The 15,603-nt window shown below is 44.9% G+C and overlaps 3 protein-coding genes and 1 long non-coding RNA gene across 6 annotated transcripts; 2 read left to right on the forward strand and 2 right to left on the reverse strand.

The window, feature by feature from the left end:
* Window positions 1–129: 129 nt before the first annotated feature.
* LOC116710435 (deoxynucleotidyltransferase terminal-interacting protein 1-like) lies at window positions 130–4,784 on the forward strand. The gene is made up of 13 exons (XM_032549457.1): window positions 130–490; window positions 2,026–2,096; window positions 2,182–2,278; window positions 2,354–2,452; window positions 2,529–2,588; window positions 2,666–2,722; window positions 3,010–3,065; window positions 3,143–3,185; window positions 3,600–3,658; window positions 3,773–3,833; window positions 3,908–3,979; window positions 4,069–4,124; window positions 4,557–4,784. The coding sequence occupies exons 1-13, from the start codon at window positions 416–418 to the stop codon at window positions 4,663–4,665; spliced, it is 915 nt and encodes a 304-aa protein (XP_032405348.1). The 5' UTR covers window positions 130–415; the 3' UTR covers window positions 4,666–4,784.
* An 85-nt stretch (window positions 4,785–4,869) lies between these two features.
* LOC116710436 (uncharacterized) lies at window positions 4,870–5,675 on the reverse strand. Its single transcript, XR_004337092.1, has 2 exons — window positions 5,140–5,675; window positions 4,870–5,054 (listed from the first exon to the last, which is right to left on the reverse strand). It is a non-coding gene; the product is annotated as an uncharacterized LOC116710436 (long non-coding RNA).
* Window positions 5,676–7,818: 2,143 nt separating this feature from the next.
* On the forward strand, window positions 7,819–11,582 carry LOC116710738 (ubiquitin-conjugating enzyme E2 C-like). Its single transcript, XM_032549946.1, has 7 exons — window positions 7,819–7,948; window positions 8,186–8,315; window positions 9,213–9,240; window positions 9,866–9,952; window positions 10,009–10,213; window positions 10,282–10,341; window positions 11,461–11,582. The coding sequence occupies exons 2-7, from the start codon at window positions 8,209–8,211 to the stop codon at window positions 11,496–11,498; spliced, it is 525 nt and encodes a 174-aa protein (XP_032405837.1). The 5' UTR covers window positions 7,819–7,948; window positions 8,186–8,208; the 3' UTR covers window positions 11,499–11,582.
* LOC116710737 (regulator of G-protein signaling 9-binding protein) lies at window positions 10,896–15,487 on the reverse strand. 3 transcript variants are annotated; one of them, XM_032549944.1, is made up of 5 exons: window positions 15,105–15,487; window positions 13,686–13,924; window positions 13,414–13,617; window positions 12,319–12,461; window positions 10,896–12,246 (listed from the first exon to the last, which is right to left on the reverse strand). In XM_032549944.1, exons 2-5 carry the CDS (start codon window positions 13,888–13,890, stop codon window positions 12,067–12,069), a joined length of 732 nt encoding a protein of 243 aa, XP_032405835.1. In that variant the 5' UTR covers window positions 13,891–13,924; window positions 15,105–15,487; the 3' UTR covers window positions 10,896–12,066. The 3 variants fall into 3 exon arrangements, with proteins under 3 accessions (XP_032405835.1, XP_032405834.1, XP_032405836.1); XM_032549943.1 differs by having other exon boundaries at window positions 15,091–15,487; XM_032549945.1 differs by lacking the exon at window positions 15,105–15,487 and having other exon boundaries at window positions 13,414–13,509; window positions 13,686–13,915.
* Window positions 15,488–15,603: the final 116 nt, after the last annotated feature.

Consider the following 15,603-nt stretch of genomic DNA (forward strand, 5'->3'; position numbering starts at 1 on the left):
GTACACCTAAACCCAGTTAAATAATAGTTCTATACAAAAAAAAAAAAACCCAACCTGGATTTATGCCATCATTGTCATCCTATACTGAGCTTTTATTTTGAAACCTGGAGCCGGAACCTGGAGCTTCTATTTTGACATAACTGGCCGGAAATTTACCAGCTTCACTAGACGGAAATGATGGTGTAACTTCCTGGAAGTAAACATCAAACTTCAGATTGATTATTGATCAGCAGCAGATTAAAAATAAACTTTTAACCTCGGCTCCAGTCAGAGCGCTAAATCTATACCCGAACCACGTAAAGTTCCGTCGGTCTGTGCTGCTGTAGCCACCGTTAGCCTAGCTGAGTTACCTCGGTTCAACCCGGAGCTGACTTGACCGAAACGAACCGCAGCAGAACTTCGGAGCGGGCCCAGCATGGGAGCTCATCGCAGCGAAGGAGGCCGGGAGTGGCTGGAGCAGGTCGGAGCGGAACATCCGGACCAGAACCCGGTAAGAATCCCGAAGGAGGAGGCAGCTAGCGGCGGCTAACGGGGCAGCTAGCTACGGCTAACAGAGCAGCCCCCATTTTAGCTTAAAATAGTAAATGTAACAAATTTAGATTACTTGCAATATTCTTTGATTAAATTGGTGTCAGTTTTTAGTTTTCTATAATTTTCAGTTTTATTTCATTTTCTTATTTTGTTTTGGTTTTTGTTTAGTTTTTTTCACCTTTGGTAATTGACGTATTTACTTTTAATGTTATTCTTTTACTTTAAGCAAATCAAGCTATAATAAAATAAATGTTATTTTAGTTTTTTTTGAATGGAAGCCTATTTCCGCCACTCTGGTAAAATAAATAAATCTCATTTAAAGATACTCTCTCGAAATAATGAGATACTATCAAGATCTGTATAGGTAAGTGTGTGTTTTAGCCGTTTATGTTAAATTTTTGAATTGTAATTTCTACCAATTTCTTTTTTGTTTTTTAGACAGAATATATGTAAGTTAGTTTAAAACCAAAATCTGTAATTAATTTATACATTTGGAATTGTTTAGATTACTTTGGTAACTGTTAGATCCTCTCATTAATTTGAGTAATTCAGAAGACACCTGGTACATTGATGGCGTTTATTGTTTTGGGCACATGTGTGATGACGGGAGGTTTTTGTAAAATAATTTTTTTGACCACTACATGTGCACTGGGCGGTGCGAAGCGGCGAGGAGACGCTGATCGACGTAACACCGGCAAAGATCAGCCTCTGCTGGTCAGGGCGGAGGCCCTCTTTATCCTGAATCTTGATAGTTTTTATTTGATGGTTTTTTTTGTTTTACCAGAGTGGCGGAAACGGGCTCTCATATTTTTGTTTCAGATTATTGACTCTATATTATATTTAGCAGAATTTTGTTGCACATCCAGAACTTCATTGTTGTAAATTCCGTTTATGGCAAGCTGAACTTTTAAAACAGAATGAAATATTTATTTGAGGTTTGTAATATGTTCATTAACTTGGTTCCAAACTGATCAGAGGAAACTTTAAGCTTCATTTAAAATTTATGAATTATAGTTTCAGTTCAACAGAACCGATTATGAGAGACTAAACCTGGTTCTCTTCTGGACCACCAGAACATTTTCTCTGGTCAGAAAATGAGGATGGGAATCTACATTTAGTAGCCATAAACTCAAAATTATTCATACCTCTGGCAAATTTAGATTTATTTTGTAGGAAATGCCAGTTTAAAATAAAAATAAATAAATAAAGAATTATCTTTTTTTGGATGTGCTGTGGTGGCGCAGGGGTTAAGCACAACTCACATAAGGAGGCCTTAGTCCTCGTCATGGCTGTCGCAGGTTCGATTCTTCCCCCTTCTCTCATTACCCACTTTCCTGTCAATTAACTATCAAATAAAAGCCACTAGAGCCAATAAAACCTTTAAAAAAAAAAAAGAATTACCTATTTTTATTAGACAGAAGAAGGACCTTGTTTATAATAATAATGATGATGGAGGAGGAGGAGACACTGAACTGCCTGTTCTTCATCATCTAGAAGCCGTGGAACCTGATGATCAAACATCGACATGTCCAGAGACGAGGACGGCGCTCACACACTGCAGTCAGGTGAGTGCAGCTGCACTGTGGTTCTGATGGGTCCAGTTCTGACCCGATCCAGTCTAATCCCGTCCCGTGTTCCACCTGTGAGCAGCTACACGGATCCCCAGGTGTCCATGGACCTACTGAGGGCCGTACTTCAGCCCAGCTTCAACGATGACATCATGGCGGTTTTCAGGAAGTACCAGAAGGTCAGAGGTCACACCGTAGGGTCAGGGCCACGTGTGGACAGGTGTGATGTGTGACCAGGTGCGTCTGTGTTGCAGTTCTTTGAGAAGGCAGCGGAGAATGTGAAGGAGAACGTCGGCGAAGACGTCCAGACGGACCAGCTGATCCGGGAGGCCTGCAGGAATGTTCTGGAACATGTGAGGTCACTTCCTGTTTCCTCCCATAGCAGCCTAGTCTACCTGCACTCACCTGGTTCTGTAATTTCATTACCAGGCCAAACAGCTGTTTCCAGAGGTGGAGGGCAAAAGAACGGGGTCAGAAGTCACGATGAAGGTACACGCCCTCTGACTGACCAATCAGAGCAGGCTGTGACCCAACTTGGTTCTGACCTGGTTCTGTTTGTCTTGCAGAGATCCAGAGCAGTTGATGAAGACTTTGTGATCAGAGGAAATCTTCTACCTAAGAAGGTAGCATGTTAGCCAGGTGTGACCTGAACATCTCCATGTTTGACGTTAGCTAGCTTGCTGGCTAGGCTATGTAAGCTGGGTAGCTAACAGCTAGCTAACATAACGTGTACTATGTTGGCGCCTAACATAGCCGTTTAGCTTTGTTAGGCCGCCATGTTAGCTTGTTAGCAGGTGCTTTTTTGCACCTGTTGTGGGTACGTGCTAATTTTTTGCCGGTTGACTGATCGCCGAATCAGGTGAGGATGTTGACTGTTGCCTTCGTGTGATTGGTCCATCTCTGTCCTCAGAGGAAAAGTCGTCCAGGTCCCGTCGTCTCCTCAGACCGTCCTGCCAACTACTCTCTGTGAGTGCCTGACCAGGTGACATCATCAGCCTCCAGGCAGACCGCAGCACCTTATTGGTTTGAATTTTTCTTCTCAGAGTGAAGCCGAAGGCGGAGCCTGTGAAGAGGGAGGGGCCAAAGGTGAGTCTGTTCTTAAACTCTGACAGGTGAGCTTCAAAGGTGTTCTGTTAGCTGATTACTGCCACCTAGTGGTCAGACTGGAAGGAGGAGCCATCGCTAATGGAAATCACCTGTGAGGAAGTTCACCTGTGTGTGTGTGTGTGTGCGCGTTTGTTTCTAATACCTTGTGGGGACCATTTTCCTGACACATACTACGTTATGAGGACACACTGCTCCTTGTGGGGACCGAAGCCTGGGCCCCACAAGGGGAAACACTGTTTTTGGGTCAGGGGTCAGATTTAGGACTAAGGTGTGAATTGAGTTTTGGATAGGGTTAGGGTTAGGGTAAGGTTTAGGCTGTAGAAATGAATGGAAGTCAATGGAAAGTCCCCGCAAAGATAGCTGCGCAAACGTGTGTGTGTGTGTGTGTTTCAGTGGGATCCGTCCAGACTCAACGACAGCAGCACGTTCGTTCTTGGCTCCAGAGCCAACAAGTAAGTCACCAGCACCAATCAGAAACAGGCGTGATGTCATGAGATCAACTTTGATAAACTTTGTTGAGTAGCTGAACAGGAAGTGAGTTATTGGCTGCTGTGATGTCATCACAGGGCGCTGGGGATGGGCGGAACCAGAGGGCGGATCTACATCAAACACGCTGACCTGTTCAAGGTGAGTCCGGCTTCCTGTCACATGACTTGTGAGTGCAGGCGTGCTGCTGACCTGTGGGGGGCGCTGTGTTTCAGTACGCCGCTGACGCCAAGGACAAGCAGTGGCTGGCAGAACGGCACCACATGAGGGCCACAGGGGGCAAGATGGTGAGAACTCTGGTACCACCAGAACATTCTGGTTCTGTTGGCGGTTCTGCTGAACCTCTGGTCTCTGATTCTGACCCGTTTCTTTTCAGGCCTACCTTCTGATTGAGGAGGACATCCAGCATCTGTCCCACAGCGACGAGTACAGGTGAGGTCTGGTTCTGTTCTCCAGAACCGGCGGTGTGCGTTCAGATGAAACCTGAACAAACAGATTCAGGCTGAGTCAGCCGAACCGATCCACACTCCGGACCAGAACATTACAGCATCCTGACTCTCTGGTTCTGACCCACCGCTCATTCAACTGGATCAGAACCAGACTGGGACAGTGGGAGGAGCCTGTTCTTCTTCTCCTGTTTTGACCTCCTTCAGTTTCATGTTATCTATTTGATTTCCTTTTGAGATCAATAAAGTATTTTTGAATTTGAATTGATTCATATTCCTTTCCTGCAAAAAAGAAATTGACTATTTTCTTAGTTTAATTTTCATATTTCTTGCTTAGTTTATTGTTGAGCAGGAACAAAATTCTCAAATCCTTTTAAAAAAACACAATGGTTTCCATGGTAACCCGCATGTTTTCCAGGGACTGTCCGGACGTGCGGATGGACGAGCTGAAGCCTTTCGGCGTTCCTCCCTGGATGGTGGAGAAGATGCAGCGTGCCATGGAGGCTCAGAGGGACAACGACCCCTGAAGGTCACATGACCCCAAGGCTCTGATCATGTGACCCCTTCATTATTATTTTTATTATTGGATGTTTCTAGTTTTGTTTTGTGAAAAAACAAACAAATAAAGTCTGTTTTGTAGACGATGTTTCTGCTGTCTCTCAGCTGTGACATCACTTCCTGTGATCAGCTGACCTTTGGTTCTAGCAAACATGAAGCTCAACCAAACGCTCTAAGGACATGACGTCAGATCTTTATTAGAAAAAACACCCGGGAGGGAAAGGGGGCTGCAGTGAGGTCATCAGAGTGGGCGGGGTCACTCGATACCTTCCTGTTTGTCTTTAATGGCGACCCGGAAGCGTTCCTCCAGCAGTGACAGCTCACTGATCAAGTCTGTGATGGCATTGGTGAAAGCTTCCTGGGGAGGACACGACATCACTTCCTGTTAGACATCACTTCCTGTCAGCAGGGAGGCATCTTAGCTGGCGTGGCATGCGAGTTACCTGGGGACTGTAGTCAGGTGTGGTCTGGACCCGGATGACGATCTTATGCTCCAAGGGGTGAGGAACTTTATAACCGGCGAAGAGAACCTGGGGATCCTTCAGCAACTGACTGGAACACACACACACACACACACACCCCTGGTCACTGGAACAGCCTACCTGCTGGACCTCTGTTATGTTTGCATTCAGGTAACATCAGTGAATGAAAACTGAGGAGCAGCAAAAGCAAAGGAGGTGGATTAGTGGCTGATGATGTCATATGGAGCCGGTAGCATGTTAACATTGTTACACAGCAATAGTTTTCAGTCAGAGGCCTCTTTAAAGACATTGCAAGACTGACTGCTACTGGAGATCCTTCCACAGCATCACTGTTTGTTCTACAAAGACGATCTGAGTTATAATATTTAGTTTCCTGTTTGGATAAATGAAGGATTTTTTTATTTACTGATTCCTGTTATTCATCAGCAGTAATCCCAATAACCTGGAGCATCATGTTTAAAGCTGTATGGCTTTAATCAATTTTAACATAAAATCGATTTCACCACACATTCCAGATATCTGAAACTGGTTTATGACTAGACGTATTAGCGAATTAAGATATTTCTAATTATGTTTAGACTATATGAAATACCTATTTTAAATGTATTTATTTAGATTTAATTACATTCTTACTAGTACAAAATGTCAGTTTTAATTCGAGATGTCTGCCATTAATTACTAAGTTAAACCACATTAATCTGAACATGATATCTGGAATAAACTTTTTCAGCTTTGATCATTTTCACATCTAAATCTACATTGTTCTTGGTTCAGGGTCACTGCTGAACGTGTTCAGGACCCGGTTCATCCCAGGCAGTTCAGGATCAGGAAAGTTCTGTTCAGTGTGGTTCTGTTTGGACCGGTTTTGTCTGCTGTGTGGTTCTGTTTGGACCCGGTCTGCCGGTGTTGTGTGTGAGTTGGTCTCACGCTCGGATGATGTTGCCCAGCGTGTGGTCCTCCTTGTTCAGGGTGAACAAACAGGCGTTGGGAACCTTCGTGTCTTTGCTGATGCTGATCTTCTTCTCTCCCTCAAACAGCAGAAATGACTCGAAAGCTGGAGGAGCGTTCATCTTTCCGTCCGAACCGAACCTGGATCTGAAGTACCGCTCCGAAACACTTCCGCTCAACTGCTTTTCTTCCTCTTCTTTAGATTTTACCAAAAGCTCGTTGCGCTAGTGCCATCTACTGGATTTTACTTTATTCATTTTCTTCTTCTTTTTATGGCGGTTGGCAAGCAACGTATTAATGTGCATTACCGCCATCTACTGGAGTGGAGTGTGGACCGGGCTGCTACATGTACATTATCCCATCCCCCCCAAAAAACTTCTCTATAGCCTTTCTATCAATTTCGTCTTCTTAAGGTATTTAAGGTAAAGAACAAATTATTCAGAAGTATAAATTGTGTCCAAAATATCTTGTTTATTTAACTGTAAATTATTGTCTTGTAATCTACATACTAATTCCCATCTCTCAAAAGAATATTTGGAACAGAACAAGAAAACATGTTTTACTGTCTCTTCTTGAAAACAAAAATTACATTTTCTTTCCTCAGATTCTCTTAAAGGGTCAGTATTGTTCAAAGACCTAAGTCATTATTCAACTGAGCAACCACATTTACAAACTTGAGTTCCCAATTTCAACCTTTCAACGGTCAATATTAGGCCCAAATATGTTTCTGCAACTAATAAAAACATGTTCTGTCATTTCTGCAGCAATTACGATGTTTTCCTATCTCAAGAAGAGTGCCATTCATTTCTTATTCTGCTTATAATTATATCCTCCTTCCTATTTATTCCACCAATTCTTGTAACATCAACTGTATATTGTATTCCACATAATTGTCTTGCTTCTATCTCATTATCCACCTCATTTTCTATCATTTCTTTCCAAACACATTTTCCTTCAGATTTAGATAACTTTATCAAAATCTACATTTTTAGCAGCGTCCATAGACAACCTGAATCCACATTGTTTCTATATTTTTGTAATCTCATATGTATTACTTCCCTTTTCAACACTTAACGGACTATAATAAACCACTACATTTACTTATTCTAGTCTCCTCTAAAGCCAGTAACGATGCACATAATTCTACTGTATATTTAAAAAATGCCGTTTTTTCCATCTTAGTCTTTGATTCAGAATTCACTACTAATACTCTACCGGCTTCAGTTTTTTGATCTTTTGAGCCATTTGTATCAATATGCAAATGAACATTATAATTATTCCCTTTATTTTGCTTAAATGCATCTTTCACTTGTGCATACATTATATCTTTGTTTTGTATAATTTTGTTCTTTAATGATAAGAGTGTGAATAAACCTCAGCAGCTCTAATAAGAGGCAGATTTATTTAGTGTTTAATATCAAAGTAATTTAATATTCTGATATTTCAGATCATATTTTGTTTTTTTCAATTCATCTATGAAAATGGACTTATTGACACTGGAAAACCAAAATAATCAGAATATGTGTTTTCTTTCGGAGTTTCTATTAAATTTTGAAGATTTTTTTTAAACTCCTTGTACGTGACGTCAAAATAAAAACGTAACTTACGCAGTTTCCGGTTTAATTTCCAAACCGACTTCTTCAATAACCAGCCATCTCATTGGTGCGTTCTGGATTATTTATGTTTGAAAGTCGGGCGCTGATTGGTTGTTGCCGAAGGAAAGTCAGTTTAAACTGAGGGGCGGGAGAAAGTTCAGTTTGTACTCCGAACCGGCAGCAGCTGCTACTGGACTGAAAGCGAGCTGACACCGAACCGATACCCGGTGAGTCTCTGATGTGGACGGGTCAGCCAGCTGACGCGTTTACCTGCTGGTATCACGTGCTGTTTGTTTGTTTGTTTGTTTACTCCGGGTCTGAGGAGACGGACAGGCTAACGGCTGTTAGCATGTAGCTAACGGAATGTTCAGGATTCTGACCCGGAGCCCGCAGGGGCCGGGCAGGTCCGCGTCCTGTCCGGGTTTCGGAGTTCGGCCCGGTTCATTCCCTCTCTCTGTCCCCAGCACGAACGGAACCGAGAGAACCCATGGCTTCCCAGAACATGGACCCCGCAGCGGCTGCAGCGTCCTCCGCGGCCGCCCTGAAGGGAAGCGAAAGCGGCAGCAGCGCGGCCAGAGGCTCGGTGACCAAGCGGTGAGTCCCGAATCGGAACCTCCAGAGTCAAATGAGCAGAGCGAATAAGTCAGAAGCAACGAAACGTAACTTTGTTGCCATGGTAACGGAGGAACATGACCCCCGCAGCAGACCCAGTAGCTCTGAATTCCGGGTCCAGAACCTGCTGCATGGACTGATCACTGATTGGTCGCGTCAGAACCGCCGGTCTGGTTTCGGGTCCAGTTAAAGTTCTGGTTTTGGTTCCTCTGGGTTCAGGTTTACAAACAGACGACAGTGTGTGAGACTGAAGGACTGAGTGTCCAACCACAGGAGCTCCACAGGGCGCTGCTCTCTGTCCGAACCTTTCTCTCTCTACACTTCAGACTTTCAGCACAAGCCTGACTTCTGTCCTCTACAGAAATACTCAAGATTACAGAAATACTCAGATTACTCTGCAGTTGTTGGTTTATCAGAGACGGACAAGAGGCTGAGTACCGCTTCGGGTCATGGAGGGAACAATCAAATCATCTTAAATGTGAACAAAACAAAGGAAATGATCAGGGTCAAAGGTCAAAGCCCATTTCCATCATGGGAGAAGAAGTGGAGGTGGTGAGGAAGATAAAAACCTGGATGTTCATCTGCTGTCAGTCTGTTGGTGAGAGCAGCATCAGAACCATCAGAACCAGAGGCCTAAAGAGGCTCAACAGCCTGAATAAGAAGGCTGGTTCTGGTTCTGGTCTAGAGGCTGTGGAGCCTCTGGAGATGATGATGATGCAAATAAGGATTCTTCATAGGATCAAGAGAGTTATGGCCAATCCTGAGCATCGTCTTCAGTCAGAGTCTTCAGATTTGGTGCAGCACAGACTGCTACAGGAGAGCTTTGCTGCAGCCAGTAACTGTTAGAGGAATAAAGTGTTTTTCTCTCTCTGTCCTCAGGCTGCAGCAGGAGCTGATGACCCTCATGGTGAGTCCGGTCCTGACCTTTTTTATTTTTCCTGTTGCCATAGTAATTGATGGCCTGTTACCATGGTAACAGAGCCATAGATCAGTTCGGTGCCCAGGAGACGGACGGTGTGGACCGACGGACGACTCTGGTCAGAACCGGGTCCAGATCCGATCCTGCTGGTTCCGAACTTCAGACACCAACATGAAGCGCTTTCTGAACACTATCTGGACCGCTGGATGATGTCATCAGAACTCTTGGTTCTGGTGGGGGAAACCAGCAGAACCAAGAGTTCTGAGAGTTCGGCTGGTTCCGGTACCAGAACCATCCAATCAGACGCAGGAACAGGGAGAGATGGAGTTCTTCCTGCTGTCAGGTGAAGTCGGGTCGTCACCAGATGATCCAGAACCAGTTCATTCCTCCATGATTCATTACAACACTGAAGGCTCAGCAGAACTGACCCGATTGGGCCCAGCAGAACCGACCCTGACCACTGGGGATGAATTGGTGCTTGTCACCTGACACCGCTTCACTCTGAGCATGCTGAGACTCATCTGTGGTCACGTGATCACTTAATGCATTGTATTAAGTGATCATGTGACCTCTGACCTGATTCATGTGACCTCTGTGTGACCTCATGCTGCAGATGTCGGGTGATAAGGGCATCTCGGCGTTTCCAGAATCTGATAATCTCTTCAAATGGATCGGAACCATCGATGGAGCTCAGGGGACGGTGCGTACTCACCTGTCTCTCTGTTTATGGTTCCCCTGACCCAGTTTTGCCTCCAGGTGTACGAGGGGCTGCGGTACCGGCTGTCCCTGGACTTCCCGGCCGGCTACCCGTACCAGGCTCCCCGGGTCCGGTTCGTGACGCCGTGTTTCCACCCCAACGTGGACGATCAGGGCGCCATCTGCCTGGACATCCTGAAGGACAAGTGGTCGGCTCTGTACGACGTCCGCTCCATCCTGCTGTCCGTCCAGAGCCTGCTGGGAGGTACCAGAACCGCCAGAACTAGTTCCGATCGCCCTCCACCTGGTCGCTAACTTGCTGTCTCTCCCCAGAACCCAACAATGACAGTCCTCTTAACACGGCCGCCGCAGAACTGTGGGAGAACCAGGACGGTAAGCTAACCAGACCCAGAACCTCAGGCAGTAGTTTCAAGCTGGGCAGACCAGTCGTGTTCTGACCCATTGCTATTCGTCACTCTGATCAGATCAGCTGTTCCTCTGTAGTAGTCGGTGCACAGGATCTCTGATCAGAGCTGTGATTGGTCAGTCTGCCTTCAGTTCTCTGCCGCACATTTCAGATTTTGGCCCGGTCCAAATCCTCTCCCTCCCTTGTTCATGTTGAAGGTTAAAGGTTGCAGTGTGTCCCACATTCTCCTCATTTGCCCATCGCCCATTTTGGGTCCTATTTCCACTCTTACACAGTGCATTACCCACAATTCATTGCGGCATGTGACGTTTAGAGTTGAAAGGCAGATTTATGGCAAAGTTCTGGTTTTTCCGTCTTTGTAGAAAATATATAAAAGAAAATATCTAGACAAGGCACATTAGTAATAAAGTTTGATTTGATAAACTGAGCAGAAAAAGAAGAAATAAAAAATAATAATCCCAAACTGACTGAGGAAAGAAAAACTAAATGTCACGATTGCAAAACAAATTTCAACTGAAACTTGTTGTATCAGACATTTTTATTATTTTCCATATATTCCGTATGTTTGTCCTGAACTTGATCTTTATTAGCTCCACTTTATACCAAACTAACTTTTAGCTGCATAGAACAGATGGTTTTATGGGTAAAAATCACGTCTCTGTTAGTCAAATAGACTGATAAATTGATTATTAGAACATTTTAATGTGTATTTTTTGCCAGCTTGGAAATCTGGCAAAGTTCACAGAGCGATCTGTCTGTCGCGAAAAATAGAATAAAATCAGTTTTCAAAAGTAAAATATAGAAATAATTTTTGTTTCTCTGAACATGTGGGATTATATTGAGTTTTCTGTATTTAACAAAACGGATTTCTCCAACAAATATTTCCAGCAGAAATATTTTTACTGTAGATTTAAAATCCGTTTTGTTGCTGAACGGAGACCAGTCCTCCATTTTGGCCGTTCTGTCCCAACCCTGAACCCTGATGTGACTTTGAGTCACAGAGGGAGCAGGGCCTTTCTGCAGTGCATGATGGGAGCTGTCAGTCTTGATGCAGTGCATGATGGGAGTTGTTGTTTCTCTTGCAGCCTTCCGGTCTCACCTCCACACCACGTTCCAGCAGTGAAGCAGCTTCTCTGTGTCTGATTGTATCATATTTTTATGTTTGTTTGCCTCTTTGTGTTAATAAAGAATAAGGTTCTTAATCCAACCAGACTCTGTGTCTCTATGGGAACCAGAACCGTGTGAGCCGCCCGCTGCAGAACCAGAATCCTGAGTCACACTGAGCTGTTTTCTCCCTCCTGGGGATTTATTTGTTCCTTGTTCTAAAAAATTAATCTCATCATAAATCAAAACAAAGTGAAATATTTCAGATTTTTCTGATTGTGGATGGAAACCCAACATGCAGCGTCTCAAACTGAAATGTTCAGATCAATAAAATAGATTTTCTGCTGCAGAACCTTCATGAAGACTCTAGACGCGTTAACTCGGGACCCAACAGAACCAGCAGCTCACCTGTTGAACAGATTATGGTCATCTGCTCCTTCAGATTGAATGGATGGGCACGTCTTCCTTCCACTCAACTTTCTGTGCTATAATTTTCACATTATACTAATCCTCTGCTACGTTCTGGGTCAATATTTCTATAGAAGATTTCTGTTTGAGCTCTCGGAACCTGCAGAACCGATCCGGGCCTATCCGACCCAGCAGCAGGTTCCCCGGCAGCAGGCGGGCAGCTTGGTGCTGCCATCGCCGCTGGACGCCACCTCCACCTCCATCAAGTCCTCCAGGCTTTCCTCCGGATCCTCGGCGTTGTTCAGAACCTCGGCCCACGCCGGCTGTGTCGACTCCACCGACCAGAACGCCACCGGGACCTGCAGAACCAGAGAGAGCTGAGCCCGGTTCTGCTGAGCCGGGTTGTGCTGAGGTTCTGGAGGTGGACTCACCCTCTGCTGCAGCTCACCCAGCTGGGCCTCCAGGCCTGCGATGTGATTGGTCAGATCTGGACTGGGCTCTTCCTCCAGAACCAGCCAGGGGATTTGGACCAGTGCCACCCGGGCCGCCAGACCCACCGGGCCGTCGGTACATCCTGAGTGGAAACGGCAGAAGAAGAGGATGCTCCAGTCTGCCCTCTAGCGGGAGAACCATGCAGGTCACTTCAGGAACAAAATCTGAGGTTTTTCATACTTGATCTGATTTTAATCCTTTTTTCTTCTTTTGTAAAAACGAAATTACAGAAAATATTTTCAAAAAGTGGATTTTATTCAATCATCCTTTCTGTGAGTTTTAAGATGGATTATTAAAGTCTTAATATTAGCAGAATAAAAATGCAATTTTACCAGAACATTTTAAAATTAAGAAAAAGATCTACTGCACAGTGGCGCAGTTGGTAGCACTGTTGCCTTGCAGCAAAAAGGTTCTGGGTTTGATTCCCGGCCCGGGGTCTTTCTGTTTGCATGTTCTCCAGCTTCCTCCCACAGTCCAAAATCATGACTGTCAGGTTAATTGGTCTCTCTAAATTCTCCTTAGGAGTGTGAGTGTGTGTGTGGTTGTGTGTCCTGTCTGTCTCTGTGTTGCCCAGCGACAAGCTGGCGACCTGTACAGGTGACCCCGCCTCTCACCTGGAACGTTATGCTGGAGAGGCAGCAGCTCCTCTTGACCCCAGTAGGGACAAGGTGTTAGAAAATGGATGGATCTTCACTAATAATTAATACTAATGTGTTAAAACATGAAGCGTTGTCTTATCTGTAAATCTTATAAAAAGTGTAACTTCAACTAATTTTTACAAATTTATTCTTGAGTTTAAAAGAATCATAAATTAGCCCTAATATTCCGTCTTAAAGTCGACCTGAATTCAAAGTCCAATCAAACATTTATCAAACAAGATGGCCGCCCTGGGCGATGACATCACTCTGACCTACAGAAACACGAAAAGAGCATTCGCTAAAATGCTAAATCTTTACAAACCAAATTCAATTAATTTCTAAAATCAGTGCATTGCCCAGCCAATCAGACGCAGGAGGGCGGAGCCAACAACTCACCTGTGTTCACCAGTGAGCGTCTGCTGGAGCGCTGGGTCAGGGGGAACTGACCAATCAGCTCTTTGGCCCTCCGGAGGTCAGACAGGAAGTACTCCACTGCAGACAGGAAGAGAACCCAGAGTCGCTCTGAAGCATGTCTGTCGTCCACGGCAACAGGGGCGGAGTCACAGGCTGACAGCAGGCGCAGCAGGCGGCGAGACAGACCTGCAGAGGGACAGGTGAGCCCAGCAGGACACAGACAGGACAGGTGAGCCCAGCAGGACAGGTGTTACCTGAGCAGATCCGGTGAGCCAGCACTCTCGTCTCGTCCATCTCTTCCCGCAGGAAGCTGCTGTCGGCTGAACTTCCCAGCGACGCCGCCAGTTGTTGGAAGCAGGAAGTGACCCGACTCAGAGCGTTCTGAGCGCGCTCACACTCTGCCTGCTGCCGCCGCCGTCCCGCTGTCAGCTCGTCCACCGAACGACGCCACCGACTCATGATGGGACGCAGTCAATCGGAGCTCAGTGTCAGCCTGAAGGTCATCAGAAGGTCAGCAGGTAACTGGTGACGCTTTAGTTTGGGTTCAGTCGGGTTTAGATTGAAAACACTTTGGTTCTGGTTCTGATTGATGGTGATCACCACTGGCGCCTCCAGAAAGTTTTTAAAATGGTGGCCAGACCAGGTCAGTCAAAATGTTGGAGGGGGTGGAGGGGGGGTTACAGCGAAAATAATTCTTTGGGGGGCAACATGACTGCAATGGGGGCCAAGGCCCCCCGTCCCCTGGGGGCGCCACTGGTGATCAGCTGACGTTTAACCGCCAGGCGGCGGCACAGAGCGGTCCAGGCCCGGTCCTCAGAACCGGCAGGCCTTCTGTCTTCACGTTTCCCTTGGTTACGGTTCTCTTCTGAACGAGTCTCTCGAACCCAGACAACAGGACAACAGGATGCCGACTGAGATTTAAAACAAACTGCTGAACCACGTTAAACTCCAGATATTAAAACTCATCCAGTTTTTACTAAGCTGATGATACAGGAAGACTGTCTGAGAGAACGGATCGGTTTTCTGTTATCTGCTGAGCCGTTTAGCATTGCATGTACTTTACTTTGCTCTAGCATATTTGCATAAAAAACTGCTGTATATATTAGTTTAATTGTGAAAAATATTTCAAAAAAACTTTAATTTCAACCAGATAATGGAGTTAGAGGTTTAAACAGAATAAATCAAAAGGAATATACACTGTAAAAATTAAAACTAAAAATGTACTTAACATTTTGGTGCAACAAATTTATACTCAAAAATACTGAGTGGACTGGAAACCAGTCAAACCTGTTAGATATGTTTTTTCAGTCACATAACTGCAACTTAACCCTCCTGGTAAGTTGAGTGGACACTCAGAGGAAGAACCTCAGAAACGAACAGGAGGGTTAAAAAGAGTCAACAGGAAGAATTGTAGCTGGCACATTTAACAAGCTAAATTAATAAATATAACTGAAATTATAAGTTAGAAAGATAGCAAAGTTAAGTGAAAAGCACATAATTAAGAATGTTACTGAAATACTTGGTTGTCACTGATGGATGAATATAAAAAGTTGTTTAATTTACTTCATTAGACTGAACCTCCAACATGCTGCTACCTCATGAATCGCTCTTCTATTAAATAATTAACATTATTATTAAAGGACATGTTGAGAGTTTTACCTGAAGCGTCTCACCTGCTGCTGCTCCGTCCTTCCTCTGCGGTGGACGCAGGTTTCTGAAATCACTCAGGTTCTGCTGCTCCACAGGGAGCGTTTGTGTTTTCAATTAACAGGTAGAACAGCTGAGTCCGGATCGCTCTGGACTCCCAGAGGCCCGCCCCTCTAAGCCTCACCTGTCCAGGTGGAACAGGGCACAGGTACGGAGTTTCCATCGAGGAGACGGAGTGTAAACTCACCCAGTGAGTCATGTTTTCTGTTCCAGCTCAGGTCCGACAAAACAGGAAATAAAGCAGTTTTTTAAATTTCAAATGCAAACGGAAAACGTTTTCCAGTTTGTGGCGTTGTGCAGGTTCAGATCTGAAAACGTTCTCCTTGTAGGGAAACTAAAGATGTTGGACTTATTCTGAAACACAGACACATTTTTTGGTTTTGGTCATTTTCAGTAGCTGCTGTTCCACCTCCTCACATCACCCTGCTAGAACAGCTCAGCTGCAAAACCTGAAACAAATCAAAC

The sequence above is a fragment of the Xiphophorus hellerii genome, chromosome 20 (genome assembly GCF_003331165.1).
Source record: "Xiphophorus hellerii strain 12219 chromosome 20, Xiphophorus_hellerii-4.1, whole genome shotgun sequence".
NCBI classification, from domain to species: domain Eukaryota; kingdom Metazoa; phylum Chordata; class Actinopteri; order Cyprinodontiformes; family Poeciliidae; genus Xiphophorus; species Xiphophorus hellerii.

Bases quoted from the DNA above. Each gene is read 5' to 3' on its own strand.
- LOC116710435 (XM_032549457.1), top strand. From the start codon at position 416: ATGGGAGCTCATCGCAGCGAAGGAGGCCGGGAGTGGCTGGAGCAGGTC. The intron at 2,723-3,009 runs GTAGCATGTTAG...CTCTGTCCTCAG, and splicing joins GAAATCTTCTACCTAAGAAG to AGGAAAAGTCGTCCAGGTCC. The intron at 3,834-3,907 runs GTGAGTCCGGCT...GCTGTGTTTCAG, and splicing joins AACACGCTGACCTGTTCAAG to TACGCCGCTGACGCCAAGGA.
- LOC116710738 (XM_032549946.1), top strand. From the start codon at position 8,209: ATGGCTTCCCAGAACATGGACCCCGCAGCGGCTGCAGCGTCCTCCGCG. The intron at 9,241-9,865 runs GTGAGTCCGGTC...CTCATGCTGCAG, and splicing joins AGGAGCTGATGACCCTCATG to ATGTCGGGTGATAAGGGCAT. The intron at 9,953-10,008 runs GTGCGTACTCAC...TTTTGCCTCCAG, and splicing joins TCGATGGAGCTCAGGGGACG to GTGTACGAGGGGCTGCGGTA.
- LOC116710737 (XM_032549944.1), bottom strand. From the start codon at position 13,890: ATGAGTCGGTGGCGTCGTTCGGTGGACGAGCTGACAGCGGGACGGCGG. The intron at 12,462-13,413 runs GTGAGTTGTTGG...GTTTCCACTCAG, and splicing joins ACGCTCACTGGTGAACACAG to GATGTACCGACGGCCCGGTG. The intron at 12,247-12,318 runs GTGAGTCCACCT...CTGGTTCTGCAG, and splicing joins TGGGTGAGCTGCAGCAGAGG to GTCCCGGTGGCGTTCTGGTC.